Raw genomic sequence first — 15683 nt, forward strand, 5'->3', positions numbered from 1 at the left:
TTAAACAGTCAGCTTGACAAGACATCAAAGTGATGGAAAGAGCTGCTAGAGAGATTGTTGGTGATTACATGGAGATGTTCATTAAGGGACTCATAGGAGAAAGAGTTATATCACAAGCTTTCAGGAAATCATTTTTACATAATATTTTAATTAAAACTTTCTAAGAATTCAAGAAAAAAATTCTAAGAAGTTGCTAATGTTTTATTTCAACCCTTAATTTGTTCTTTGTTCCATTTTATTTTCTAGCAAAATCAGTGGAAAATGAAAAATTATTAATAGTAAAAAAAATGTTAAGTAATATTTTTCAGAAAACAATTTTATTTTCAACTAGATAGCTTTCTACAAAAAAATGTTGTCTAGGGATTGATGCAAACTGCTGATATTACAAGTTTGAAAATTTCTAAGAAATCTACAAAAAAAATACCAAGAAATGTATACTAAGCTTAATTATAATAATTTTTTCCTTTTTATTTAGCTGCAAAGAACTAATAATGGTGTTTATAAAAAAAAGTTGTGATTTTTTCTGGAATATTAAAGAAAATTTTTATTTTCAACCAGATCGCTTTCTACGCAGGTGAGTGCGCACAAAGCGATCACGTGATAAGCCATTTACTTGACATGGTGGCTTGACGTTGTGATGTTGGTGTCGTCGCGCGGTCGTCGTAGGTTTTCGTAAAGACCCCGAGGATAAACGTTTGTTCACTGTCTAGTGTGGTGGAAGTTGTTGTGCGTTAGTTTCCGCGGTTTCGAAGCCGTTTAATTTTTCACATGCACAACGTGGGATAAAGATCTCCCGGCCTGCGCCTCACCGTTTAAGTCCACGCCAGAAAGAAAAATAAGATAAACGAATTCAGGTAAAAACCGCGACCCTGTAACAACATGAAAACAAAAAAACCCAATCTTATAAATATATCATTTTTTGTTTGGCCGCTATCACCGCGTAACGCATGCCCTTACGACTACATGACCTTGTAAAAATTTATAATGTTTTTTAATGCGCGTTTACATATTCTCACCTTTAAATATTACTATTTTTTCTTCATTTTGTTTAGGTTAAACGATTCAGAATGGCACTATGGGCCCAGGCACAACAGTTGCCTGAAAATTGTTTACAGCAGATACGGTCTATATATGGGGAACATTTTCCTATTGAGATAAGACATACTTTAGCTGCATGGATTGAAGAAAAATTTTTGTAAGATCCAATTAAAAACTTAAAAAATATTTTTAATAAAAAAATATAACTTTTTTTAGAATTGATACAGAAATTATTGGTGACAATCCCCAACACGAGCAATATGTTGCCAATACAATTACTTCATTGTTCAATGAAATCGAGACGAAAGCTAATTCATTCACTAACCCAGAGTTTTTCTTGACCAGAATTAAATTGAGTGATGCTGCCAGATTCTTGCAGTTACGATACAGGTAAATTTAAGTTTTTAACTTATATGCCCCTTATTTTAAGATTACATGTTTATTTTGAACTTCACACATACATGACTCATATCTGCATCTTGATGATAAGAGGTTATCTTATAGACATATTCATTTTATCAGGATGTAATTACAGGAGATTGTGTTTATTTTATGGGGCGTGTTTTAAGGAAATTGCTTTTTATTTAATTCAACACTTTAAGTATTTATAAAAAAATGATTTTAATCTTAATTTTTTAATATTGTAATTTAATTAAAAGAATTTTGATAGGTTATGTGTCATTTCCCTTTGACAGATTTAACCTCAAAATTAATACAGATCTATGATTCTAGAGTAATAGACTAAATTGTAAAGTTTCTGCAACACAATTAATTCCGATTTTGAATTATGTTGTACATGTTTTATTAATGCAAAAAATAGTTAAAATAATCTATTAAAATTTTGAGGTTAAATTTTTATTTGACAATTTCGAGCGGTTAAAACCGTTGTAACCATGGTAACTACCTCATTGTGCAACATCAAATTCTTGTCCACCCAGGTTCATCGCCTTCCAAGCATTTTAATACATATTTCAGTTAAGCTGCTTCAATTAGTTTTATAAGCTAAGATAAGATTTAGATTACTAAAGTACGCGTAAAAATAGCGTCATTACAATATTTTTTTTTACAAAGATATGAGTTTTTACAACTATATGAGAGGAAAATTTTTGTTGCGTGTTTTATTAGTCATCTTTTTAGTACATAAAATAATTATGTATTGTGTGGGTAATTTTATAATGCAGTTTATTTATTAACATATAAATAATCAAATTGCTATGTCATCAATGTGACTCATAAAATCTGATACGCGGTACTAGCTCTAAAATATGGAACTGTCACAACATTGTAATCTATACAGTGAAGTAGAAGAAATTGAATCTCAAAAGATGAGCTGGGTGGCTGCCATCTAATCCAATTGGGGTTATTTGCATATTATAAGTGATGTGTTGCCACCTTGAGAATATGTGTTCCACTAGATGAAGATTTCTGGGCAAAAATCCAGATGAAAAGCAGACAGAGTTGGCAGTACTTGCAAAAGACCAAATTGTCCTTGATAGAGGACTAAGTCAATACAAGACTGGACCCCCCTTTATGCAAGCTTGAACACTGCTAACTAGATACTGCGTGTGGAAGCCAAGTTTCTTTTTACAGAGGAGTAAACTCTTCTGGCACATGACTAATTACTGTTTGAGAAGGATTAGATACTAGTAGGAGAGTCATTACTAAAGAAGACTAATGCTATATACAGGCTATTTCTAAATTGATGCGAAAGATTTCAAGGGGTGATTTTACAGCAAAAATTAAGGGGGGCTTCATATAACTTTTTGTTCAAAACCACTTCCCCGCCGAGATAGAGCCCTTTAAAATTAGGGAAAAAAAATTGTTTTTATTTAATAAATCCACTATGGAGGAATTTAGAAGAATGAAATTTGGCAGATAACTGTTGCTAATAAAATGACACCTTTTGACGATTTTTGTAATCCTAAAAGGTTATTACAATGGGAAAATCAACCCCTACAATATTTTGCATCAGAACTTTCTAATGCGTCCACATTTTTCTATTTAAAAACTTGATTTAATACTCAACTTTTTTGTCTCTTGGCATTTTCTCTTAAAATTGTTAGTTTAGTTAGAGAAATGAAGTTATGTCAAATTGATCTCAGCATTATTTTATTTTTTTGTGATCAAACTAATTTGTTAGTTGTAAAATATCAAAAGATAAGAAATTTGCAGATTTTTTCCCTTCACTTTAGAGGGCTATAACTTGGAAGAGAAGGAGTTTTGAACAAAAAGTTATATGAAAGACACTCCTTGAAATCTTATTGCTGCATTGCTGTCAAGGCTATATACTACTATATAGCAGCGAAAACACCGTTAATTGGACCCCAACCCGGTTGTGGACTACAAAAAAGCCACCTAAAACAAGTAATCAACAGTTGGGTGGTATCGGAGGTAGCCTTACGCTGGAAAGAACTTCCAGGACACAGATAAGCGAAGAGCATGATTACTCTGTCGCAAAACAAAACCAAAGAGGTTTTATGCCTCAGCTTTTCTGACTGACCATGCGCCCCTAAAATACCACCTCTTTCACATTGCACAAGCTGAGGATCAAACTTTGCAACGACAAATCAGAAACGGCTGAACATATACTGCGTAATTGCGTTGCCAGAGGCCGGCTAAGACACAAAATTTTCGGTACAGCTCTTTTGACACCTGCCAACATAAAAGAACGAGACCTTGGAGCCGGTTCTTTCCGTGAGGAGAGGAGCCGCTCCTCTCACCCTAGCAGCAATAATTATAATAAAATATTATTAATATAGTATCAGATAAAATGCCACAGTTTTAAAAATACGTGTTGTAAAAATAAATCGTTTTCGACTTATATTTCGAAGAAAATCAACAAAAATAAGTATTACATTAGATTTCATAGAAGTCTTAATAGAATTAATAATAATAATAATATATTAATAACTTTTTTTTATCACAAGAACTGAATAAATAGAATTTAAATTTGATATAAACACAAATTATATAAACATTTTTTGAACACATATTTAAGATGTCTTCTTTTATTTTGTAGATAACACTAATTAATTACTAGATTATCCATATTATTCTGACCTTTAGTATATAAGTTATCTCCAACATAAATCAAATCTAATTCAATTTTTAAACATAGCATTAATTAAAATTCCGTGTTACTCATTTTTCAAAAACAATTATACTTGCATTAGTAACATAATAATGTAAGGTAAAATGAGACAATTAAAATTTTTCTTTGAAACGGAGTGCGTACATTTAAATTTGTCATTTTAAATATTCAATTATTTAAAAAAGAAAGGGAGTAATTCAATACAGAAACCTCAATATATTTCCTTTCACTATCAGGTCATTCACCAAAACCACAAAACGAAAAAACCAACGACAAAGAACACTGTGTTAAATTAAAACGGAGTTGATAACGAAAAAAATTAAAAAATTTACTTGGTTTTTTGTGGTTTATTTTTCGAATTAAATAAAATAAATTCAAACTAAAAATATTCGGGTTTAACCGTGTGTCTTTTAAAGCGGCTAAATTTGAAACTTTCTAGTTCTACTGTTAATTCAATAAAAATATGCTACAAACTGGCGCTGAATAACAATTAAAACTAGAACTAACACTAGACCTAGAACTAGAAAGTTTCGGGTTTAGTCGTGCGTCGTTAGACGTGTGTTAGTTCTAGTTTTACATTAGCACTAGAACTAACACAAGACCTAGAACTAGAATCATTCGGGTTTAGCCGTCTTGAGAGACGTGCGGCTAAATCCGAATGTTTCTAGTTCTAGATCTAGTGTTAGTTCTAGATTTAATTGTTATTTAGATTGTGGTATATTTTTATTTAGCGAAAACTAGAATTAACACTAGACCTGGAACTAGAAACGTTCGGGTTTAGCCGTGCGTCTCCAGATTATTTGTAATGATAAAAGTTTACGTGTATAGGTTGAGAGTCACCTGTATATACAACGTCATACAGCTTAAAGTATTAGAAAATAAATTCTTAGAAAATTACAAAACAAATTGCATTCTTTTTGTATTTGTTATGTGAGAATATATCTTATCTTAAAACTTATCGTATTTCAAGTTCAAACCCTATGATGTTATTCAATTACATTCGCCGTTGCTTACAAACTGAAAATCAAATTGTCATGAGAGCTAATGGAGACACGTCTGGCGGGCTTCCGCACATGTTAATGTCAAATTCAGGGGTTGAAATATTACAACAACTAGATGTTTTACGACACAAAACGCAGGTAAATTAATTCCATTAAAAAAAAAAGTATTCGATTTAATACTTTTTTAATATTTATTTTAGGAAACTGGCGAAAAAGTACGATCGATGGAAAGCGAACAAGAAGCTTTTGCTTTACATTATCATGAATGTACAAAAATTAATGGTTCGTTTTATTTATTTTTTTTTCTTATTTTAAACATACACGTTTAATTTAATTATTTTTTTAGCTCAAATTCAAGAACATCAAAGTCAACAACCCGTTTCAAGTCATTTACAACAGCTTCAATTGAGAAAAACCAACATGGAAATGCAATTAAGCGAAAAGGTACTTGTAAACATTTACAAAAAATGATAACATTTACAAATAATTTGTTGACGTAGATTGCACATTTGGTACAAGTTCGAATGGCTTTAATAGACGATTTAAAGAAAACGGTTCAATTACTTTCAAAAGTTCAATCGATGGTATTGGACGATGAATTAATCCGCTGGAAAAGGGAACAACAATTGGCGGGAAACGGCGCAGTTTTTAATGGAAATTTAGATACCATTCAAGAATGGTGCGAATGTTTAGCCGAAAATATTTGGATTACTCGTCAACATTTAAAAGATATTGAAAGATTAAAACAAAAATTGAATTTGGAGTCACCAGGAGGTGCTGATATGCTTCCTCAGTTACTCAGTGAAGTAACACAAATTTTAAGCGCTTTGGTTACATCTACTTTTATTATTGAGAAACAACCACCGCAAGTTATGAAAACAAATACGCGGTAAGTATTTAAAAAATTTAAAAATCCTATAGTTATTATATTTATATTTTTTTTAATAGATTTACATCAACAGTACGTTTATTAGTTGGTGGAAAATTAAATGTAAACATGACTCCCCCTCAAGTAAAAGTCACAATAATATCAGAATCCCAAGCTAACGTTTTATTAAAAAGCGATAAATTAGCGAAAAATGGCGAAGCAAGCGGAGAAATTTTAAACAACACTGGAACTATGGAATATCAACAGGCTAGCAGGCAATTGTCGGTAAGCTTCCGGAATATGCAATTAAAGAAAATAAAACGTGCTGAAAAGAAGGGTACTGAAAGCGTCATGGACGAGAAATTCTCGTTGTTTTTCCAATCGCAATTTAGCGTCGGCGGCGGTGAATTAATGTTCCAAGTGTGGACGTTATCTCTTCCGGTGGTTGTAATTGTTCACGGGAATCAAGAACCGCACGCTTGGGCTACTGTTACGTGGGATAACGCGTTTTCTGAACCCGGACGTCCACCATTTGCCGTTCCGGATAAAGTACCGTGGAATAAAGTCGCAGAAATGTTATCGTTAAAGTTCAGATCGACGACTGGACGATCTCTAAACGAAGATAATTTACGCTTTTTGGCGGATAAAGCTTTCCGCGGTTCGTTTACCGATAATAATCAGCTATTGTCTTGGTCCCAATTTTGTAAAGAACCTCTAAGCGAGAGGAACTTTACATTTTGGGAATGGTTTTATGCTGTTATGAAATTGACAAGGGAACATCTTAAAGGACCTTGGGTTGAAGGGTAATAAAAAATTAATTTTATTTTTTATTATTAATTTATTTTTATTTTTGTTAGGCTTATTTTGGGATTTGTTCGTAAAAAGGATGCTGAAGATATGTTGCAGAGGTTAACATCTGGAACGTTTTTGTTAAGATTTTCTGATAGTGAATTAGGAGGAGTTACTATTGCTTGGGTTTCAGGTAATGATTTTCAAAATAATATCAAAATAAAGTTTGTTAAAGTTCAGTTTTCATTTTGTAGAAAATTCTGAAGTTTTTATGATTCAACCATTCACATCAAAAGATTTTGCGATTCGATCTTTGGCTGATCGGATAAAAGATCTTCAACACCTTAGCTTTTTGCACCCAAACATTTGCAAGGAAACCGCTTTTATGAAATATTATACTCCTGGTAAGTTATTATTACAGAAAAGTATTACCAAAGTATTACATTTAATACATTTTCACTTACACTTCTTTAACTGATTTCATTTGGGTTACTGCTGCTCATTTTATGGGGACCTTGGATATGTCTTGCTCACTATGGCTCTGTGTTAAAATCAAAACTGTGTTCTCGCTTTGATTTTATCATTGGTATAGCAGATATAAGAGTAAAATCCTCAGTCTCTATGAAAAGATTTCTTTCTCTTTGATCAATTGAGCAGTAATGACATTAAAGATTAATGACATTGAAGTTTGAACTTGTCGCTTTAGGCAACGTTCTTAAATTTCCAATTTACCGCTTTACATCAATTTGAAATTATGAATTCGCTTCGAAATCTTGTTTTTGACGTTTTAAATATCTTGGAATTTGACGTTTGACGTTCGAAATGAATGTTTGAATTTAACGATTTAGATGAAACTTTGATTTGAAGTTAAAATTGACAATTTATTCAACAATTTGAACTTGTCGTTTTAGGCAACGTTCTTAAATTTTCAATATGCCGCTTTATGTCAATTTGAAATTATGAATTGATCGCTTCGAAATCTTGTTTTTGACGTTTTAAATATCTTGGAATTTGACGTTTGAGGTTCGAAATAAAAGTTTGAATTTAACGATTTAGATGAAACTTTGATTTGAAGTTAAAAATGACAATTCAACAATTTGAAGTTGTCGCTTTAGGCAACGTTCTAAAATTTCTAATATGCCGCTTTATGTCAATTTGAAATTATGAACTAATCGCTTCGAAATCTTGTTTTTGACGTTTTAAATATCCTGGAATTTGACGTTTAAGGTGCGAAATGGAAGTTTGAATTTAACGATTTAGATGAAACTTTGATTTGAAGTTAAAAATGACATTTCAACAATTTGAACTTGTCGCTTTAGGCAACGTTCTTAAATTTCGAATTTGCCGCTTTACATCAATTTGAAATTATGAATTGATCGCTTCGAAATCTTGTTTTTGACGTTTTAAATATCTTGGAATTTGACGTTTGAGGTGCGAAATGAGAGTTTGAATTTAACGATTTAGATGAAACTTTGATTTAAAGTTAAAAATGACAATTCAACAATTTGAACTTGTCGCTTTAGGCAACGTTCTAAAATTTCTAATATGTCAATTAGAATTTTGTCAATTTGAAATTATGAATTAATCGCTTCGAAAGCTTGATTTTGACGTTATAAATATCTTGGAATTTGACGTTTACGTTTCAAAATTAATGTTTAAATTTAACGATTTAGATGAAACTTTGATTTAAACTTAAAAATGACAATTCAACAATTTGAACTTATCGCTTTAGGCAACGTTCTAAAATTTCTAATATGCCGCTTTACGTCAATTTGAAATTATGAACTAATCACTTCGAAATCTTGATTTTGACGTTTTAAATATCCTGGAATTTGATGTTTAAGGTGTGAAATGAAAGTTTGAATTTAACGATTTAGATGAAACTTTGATTTGAAGTTAAAAATGACAATTCAACAATTTGAAGTTGTCGCTTTAGGCAACGTTCTAAAATTTCTAATATGTCGCTTTATGTCAATTTGAAATTATGAACTAATCGCTTCGAAATCTTGTTTTGAACGTTTTAAATATCTTAGAATTTGACGTTTAAGGTTCGAAATAAAAGTTTGAATTTAACGATTTATGTAGATGAAACTTTGATTTGAAGTTAAAAATGACAATTCAACAATTTGAACTTGTCGCTTTAGGCAACGTTCTTAAATTTCGAATTTACCGCTTTACATCAATTTGAAATTATGAATTAATCACTTCGAAAGCTTGATTTTGACGTTTTAAATATCTTGGAATTTGACATTTGTGGTTCGAAATAAAAGTTTGAATTTAACGATTTAGATGAAACTTTGATTTGATGTTAAAAATGACAATTCAACAATTTGAACTTGTCGTTTTAGGCAACGTTCTAATATGCCGCTTTATGTCAATTTGAAATTATGAATTGATCGTTTCGAAATCTTGTGTTTGATAGTTTTAGATGAAACTTTGATTTGAAATTAAAAATCACAATAGTTTTTTTGTGTAATTAAAATAATAATATATAGTCCGCGTTAAAAGTAGCCAGACCACTTGTCTAATTTGAAAACGTTGAAAGTTGTCAATTCATTGACAGTTTAGCATAGAAAATACATATTATCAGTCTTATGACTACTTAAAGAAACGTGAAAGGTATGGTTTCTGGGCAACGTTCAACTTTATTTCCTTAAAACCGGGAAATGGGTTGGTTACCGCATCTTAAGTGAGGTTGCTCAGGTTATAGTTAGAATTGGATACTTCAATTGTAGCGCCTCGGGCGCAATCTGCCTTGGCTAAAATCATCTCAGTTGCCAATCAACGATAACGCTTCGTGGCCTTGACACATAAATAATTATTTATCCTTATTTTGATTACTATACATATTACATTTCTTTATTTAACTTTGTTTTTATTTCCATCAGATAATCATCAAGTTTCGTCTACAAATGGTTACGTAAAACCTTCATTAATAACGCAGGTACCTCCCATGTACACTGGATACCAAAACACGCCCCAACACTCTTTTATGCAATCGCCAGATCCTTCTAGGGACACCCCTTCGGTGGTGAGCAGGTAAGATTTTTTTGGTTGTATTTCGATTTTATAGGTGTGTTGTATCTACTAAAAAAATCGATTAAGCAACTTTATTGATTTTGAAGTGTTTTTATTAAATTTTTTCTTTTATTAAAAAGTTTCTTAATTGATTTATAATTTCAGCAATTTGTGATGTGTAAAGTTACTAATTCCACGGGCTGTTTTTTTTATATTTGTCGGGGGAGCTTAATGGGAATCAAATATAGAAAAGAAAAAAATCATTTTGTACATATTGCAGATTGCTATTTTCATATTTATCCCAAATTTCGCAAATTTCAAAAAGTAATTTTACACCGGAATCTTTTTTTTTGGTTCTGCAGGTATGATAGTCCGGGTAGTAATTACTACTAAAAAAAATCTTCAACTTCGTCTCTTTCTCTCATATAAAAATATAAAATACTATGATAAAAAAAAACTTTGGAGTACAGTGCTACAATTAAAGATTTTTCTTTTTTTTGTCTTTTAAATAAGTGATTGTCTCGTCTCATTGTTGTGAACGAGTGCTTGTATTTTTATACGTAAACTTTTTTTTAATTACGTTTATTAAAATTTAAAAAGAAATTGTGTAATGTTTTTACGAAATTTTGGAGATACGTATTTTTATCACTCAGTATTAAAAACATTTAAATCGAATTAATTTGAATTTAAAGGACAGCAGGGTAAAATAAAACTAAAAAAAATTAATGTGCAATTAAAATAAAATAATAATAAAATAATAACTTTGTTGTAGTAGATGGTGATTAAATAAAAATTAATTTAAATTTTAAATGATCTGTGATTGTGAAGTATTTTGTTTGTTTTAATTTCTTTATTGCACATCACTTTGAGTACTTACATAAATCTTAATTATTATCTAAAAATTCGAATAACAAAATCGAAATTATTATGATAACTTTTTGACTAAGGCATTTAACGTTTAAGATATTTAAAGTTTAAAACATAGTGTTCATAAGTGTTTTACATTTTTTTTTAATTGTGCAAGACTTGAAAATGTTGCTGTGTTGTTGCTGGTTTTTTTTATCGAAAAGTGCTTGTATTAATCAATTTCGATTAATATTAACCAATTATTAATAAAAAAATTATTTGTTGAATTTTAAATGATGAATTTTAATCGAGCTTTAACGTTCAATTGACAAATTTATTTGAAGATTTAATTTTATTAGAATTAAATAAGTGAAACTAAGATAAAAAGATCTTTTTTCACAATTTTATATTTATAATTTTTTTAGACACGTAATAATATATTATCATTATTGTAAATTTTTTTATTTTAAGAATAAACTTTTTTAAATTGAATATATATTTTTTATTTATTACGGTTACTTTAAAAGAGAACAAAAAATTATAAACATATTTTATTTATTTCGTTCGAGGTGCATTAATGGTTTTATTTTACTTGCAATGTTGTCTTGTCTTGCATGAAATCGCCTTTGAGTGTCAAGTTAATATTGATGTTAACCCCCTAAACATGAGCAAATAATGTATACTATATGTTTAAAGACATTCGAAAAATGTGCAATTTGTGTTATATTTGTGTGTGTTTTAAATTGTTTATAGTTGATTTTTTAATAAATATAAACGAAATAAAACAAAATTTTAAAGGGATTGTGCAAATTATAGAACAATATTCGCCCCAAGTCCAAAATCTTGTAATTTCGGTCCGTAATTTGTACCCCCATCTAATTGGTTTGCCTTTTATGAAACGTTTAGATCCATTCTGGCCAAAATATGGCAAAATATAGATACGTCAAGACTGTGAACTTCTTTAAATGGGGCCAGATATATGAATTTCTTTGTTTAAATCTTCAGAAAGGGTGCGAACCTATCATTTTGGTGAATTTTGCGATTGTCATAACAATACAAATTCTGCGTTATGAAGGTAATTTCACATTTTCGATTTGTATCTTTGAAATTGATTGAAATCTTGGTATTCACAAATAAAGTGATGTTGATTTTTGGTACAATTGTTCGTCATGGATCTTGGGTTGGTCTCTGGGTTGGGTCTTCTTACATCTTTTCTGAATTCCCAGACTTATGTTTCGAACTTTTTTGTCCTTCCATTTTTACAATAGCAGCAATTATGTTTGGTACAGCTGTTCGTCTCAATTAGATGTATGGAAACTCTTAACAATAGAATTCCTGAAAATCATCGAATTTCATCTTCAGTTATGTTTCCGGTTCTGTTTCGCAATATTGTATAAGTGTTGCCTACACAGAGAATGCTTCCAGAGGTGTACATTGTTTTTTTGGTCCATTCCATTCTATGTAGTCTGCAAGATTTTGGGTTATATTCCGTTTGGCCCAGTTATATTTTTTCTTTCTCTTATTAAAACGATCTCTTTCATTCTTTTCTAAAAATGACTACAAAGAAAATTCATCTTCACTTTCTCACTCATCTCTTTCATCACGTATATGCAGAACTTTCACTTTTGCCTGTAACTAACTATCTGGTAAGTTGTTTAGAGTGTATTAGTATTTTGTTATTTCGTCTGGAACTTAATCATCAAATTCTTCCAGTATCTCGTTAAGCTAAAAGTCTTTTCCATACTATTCTATATAATTGTACTTGTCATTCAAATCCACGTTCAAACATACTTCAATACAACTAAGCAAACTACAGTCACGCTTTTAACAGGACAGTGGCAATATCTGGGTTAATAATTCAAGATTTAACCGAGGTTGCGTGCAGACAAGGCGTTATAATGGAAGTTCTTAACTATAAAATGCATCAATGTTTCGCCTCGGCCGCAAGCGACCTCGGCTTTGCTTTCTTAATTGGTACAAATCGCAAATATATATTATTAATCACTGGCAAGAAATAAAAGATTATAGCCAAGGTCGCTGAAATCCAAGGCGCTACAATTGAAACTCTTAAAGATAAAACGTAATTGAAGTAGCGCCTTGGCTTTATTATATTACAAAATATTTAAAAAATCAACTATAAACTTTAATATTTTTTGCATCCATCTTTTTACGTTTTAATTTTTAGATTCGTTTCGTCTTTTTTGTTTATATTTTTAAATACTATTTTATACTTATAATTTTGATTTTACCGAGCATGCTGCAAACAGACATAGCCAAGACATCTTGCAACAAGTCTTCTTTTTTCATCCATTCGCTTTACTCATACATTAATAAATTTTTTGTTAATAATAATGTTTTAGTCTCAAAAGAAATGGAATTATTACCTCTTTTTGGTTTTATTTTCTTTTTTTTTTATTTATTTTATTGGTTAGGTCTGTGTTGCAGTATGTTATGTCTTGTTTATGTCTGCTTCAGTTACGCCGGGGATTCCATGATGGGGCCGGCCTCGCAGCCGTCCGTCCACAGTTACGACAGTTATATGCCTGAACTTGAGGAATACCAGGATATGTTTATAACGCCGTAAAGAGAATTTCTCCGATCCCGATCCAACTCTTTAACTTTTATTGAAATATTTTATTTTAAAAGTAAATACTCAGTCCAAAATAACCAAAACTAAAAAAAGACTTTGTGCCATATGTTTTTATTGTGCTTCCTTTTAAACGATTTTAATTAATTGTTAAAAAAAACATTTTTTTCTTTAAATTGATATTGGTTATTTTGAACATGAGTGAAATTGAAGATATGTGTTACCTGAATTGTTCGATATTGTTTAATTGTTGTTCTTTTTCTTGATGGAGTCTAATGCACTTAAAGAGATACGTGCAAATATAAATGTAGAGTAAAAACACATAAATCAACTATTTTCTTTTTAATGTACACCCTCTTACAAAATAACAAAAAAAATTGTTATTTAAGGGTTTTAAATTTTTATTTTCAATTTTAAATGTTGTTTGAAGTTGCATGTTGAATTGATTGACTGTTTTTATTGGTGTCTTTACTTTTAAAATTCTTTTTATTTTTATTTTAATAAATCTGTGCCATTTTAAGAAAAAAAAAATAATTTGAAAATTGTATACCTGAAAAAACAAAAAAAAAACAAAATCAGTAGTGTAATAAATATATGAATTTGTAAATTTAATATAAATTTAAAAATATGAAGAGAAAAGAAGAGATATAATCTAATATATTTTTACTAGATTTGTAGGTTTACTTTATACATAAAATAGAGTTCAAAAAATCGATATTTTTAGACTTGTACTTATCAAAAAAATATTAATTGAATGATAAAAAGGCACGATTTTTTCTGTTTTTATCATTATTATTTGCTCATTGTTTATAATTTTTAACCATGTTATTATTATTTTTCTTTTTCAAGAAATTGTAATTTTAATCATTAGACAATCTTGTTAAGAGATACACAAATGATCTCTATGTGTTACGTTTTGAAAAATTAAATAAACGAAAAATATATTTACAAATTAATAAATAACATTTTGACTTGTCACCGCAATATTAAGTAATAAATTAGTGCAATCACACAGCTTGTTATATTAATAATAAAATTATTTGTTATTAAAAAGTAATAAGCTATTAAAGTCTCATCACAAAATTTTGTAGCAATTTTCTTCTTTTTTATATAGAAAAAAAATTACTGTAATATTCTCTATCATAGTTTTTATTATCATTAATTATATGTAAAATATTTCGGCGTTCGAATCTTTAGAGACTTAATTAGAAAAAAAAAACGTGTATTAGGTCTTATTAGGATTTCGAATGTTTAGAGAGAAAGCTTTCGCTTAAATAGTCAAGTATAAATCGTTTTCTTCTAATATTTTTTTTCTTTTTTATTGTAATATTATAATTGTTTTACCGTTAAAATAAAAAAAAATAAATAAAATAGTTATAAATAAAATTGATTTATTTATTTACACCTTTGTTTATCTAATAATATTTTCTTATTATTATAGACTAGATGTATGTATTAGGCTACCGAACATTATACTATGTATATTTGGTTGCCTAACTCTCAAAAAATGGTTTAAACCGAAATCTTCTCATCTTATAGATCATTTGAAGTACTCCTTGGGGGGCTATTTACTAATATTAGTGTGATTTCAGCAAGTAAAATCATTTAACTCTGGCCTTAAGCGAGTTTCAAGACGAGGGGAACCCCATAAAGTTACTGCAACAAATAGTTCCAACTTTCAAAATATCTTAACAGGAAAAAACCATTGGGCAAAAAAATTGCAACGAGGCGCCGAAAATCTTGTGTAAGATTTATGTGTTAGGAAAAATATACAAGTTGCCCTCACAACACTCTGGAAGATAGAGATGTCATCACCGATTTATTTAATTCCAAGCTCACTCCACAAACACTTTTCAAGATTAATGAATCACAGTTTAATATGGCAATTCGTAAATAACTGATAAAATGTGATGTTATAAGTCATAAAATTATCTCTTCAATCAATTTGAGCCATTTTGACACACACCAACAAGTTTTTTCTATTTTTTGACATCTTAGAAACACCTTCAAAAAACATTATAGTAAATATCATCGATTCTTTTACCTTGCTTAAGTGTTCTAGAGATATTATTAGTCAATTAAAACCATTTTAATTCACACCAAGCAGTTTTATTAATCTTTTAAATTTTCTGGAAAACATCTCCTTTGCTAAAGAATCTCTAAACAAGAGAAATACCAAGATAAATAAGTCGTACTCTTATTGAGGTATAAATCGTAAAAACCCTACTCTCCAATTCTCAACGTGAAGAGAGACGAGGAAAATAGAAGCGAAGTGAGCAACGTTGCCAGATCGTTGGTCGCCCATCTCATTTCAATGGCAAAGATAGATTTGCTAAGCTGTAATGGTTTTAATTGTTATCTTCAATTTAGCTCTTCATCGTGTGATAGCTAAAGGGTCAAAATCCTTGTATTAGGTGTTTGCTATTTATTAATACCATACCAAAT

At 29.9% G+C, this 15683-nt stretch overlaps 1 protein-coding gene across 2 annotated transcripts; it reads left to right on the forward strand.

Annotated features, from left to right (window-relative positions):
- The first annotated feature begins 602 nt into the window (after window positions 1-602).
- On the forward strand, window positions 603-14624 carry LOC111415033 (Signal transducer and transcription activator Stat92E). 2 transcript variants are annotated; one of them, XM_023046525.2, is made up of 12 exons: window positions 603-854; window positions 1053-1195; window positions 1255-1428; window positions 5100-5268; window positions 5331-5412; window positions 5477-5574; window positions 5631-6019; window positions 6079-6801; window positions 6856-6980; window positions 7042-7191; window positions 9676-9826; window positions 13127-14624. In XM_023046525.2, the coding sequence occupies exons 2-12, from the start codon at window positions 1068-1070 to the stop codon at window positions 13233-13235; spliced, it is 2298 nt and encodes a 765-aa protein (XP_022902293.1). In that variant the 5' UTR covers window positions 603-854; window positions 1053-1067; the 3' UTR covers window positions 13236-14624. The 2 variants fall into 2 exon arrangements, with proteins under 2 accessions (XP_022902293.1, XP_022902294.1); XM_023046526.2 differs by lacking the exon at window positions 13127-14624 and adding an exon at window positions 10168-11143.
- Window positions 14625-15683: the final 1059 nt, after the last annotated feature.

Source organism: Onthophagus taurus, chromosome 6, assembly GCF_036711975.1.
Source record: "Onthophagus taurus isolate NC chromosome 6, IU_Otau_3.0, whole genome shotgun sequence".
Taxonomy (NCBI): domain Eukaryota; kingdom Metazoa; phylum Arthropoda; class Insecta; order Coleoptera; family Scarabaeidae; genus Onthophagus; species Onthophagus taurus.

Bases quoted from the DNA above. Each gene is read 5' to 3' on its own strand.
- LOC111415033 (XM_023046525.2), top strand. From the start codon at position 1,068: ATGGCACTATGGGCCCAGGCACAACAGTTGCCTGAAAATTGTTTACAG. The intron at 6,981-7,041 runs GTAATGATTTTC...TTCATTTTGTAG, and splicing joins TACTATTGCTTGGGTTTCAG to AAAATTCTGAAGTTTTTATG. The intron at 7,192-9,675 runs GTAAGTTATTAT...TATTTCCATCAG, and splicing joins TATGAAATATTATACTCCTG to ATAATCATCAAGTTTCGTCT.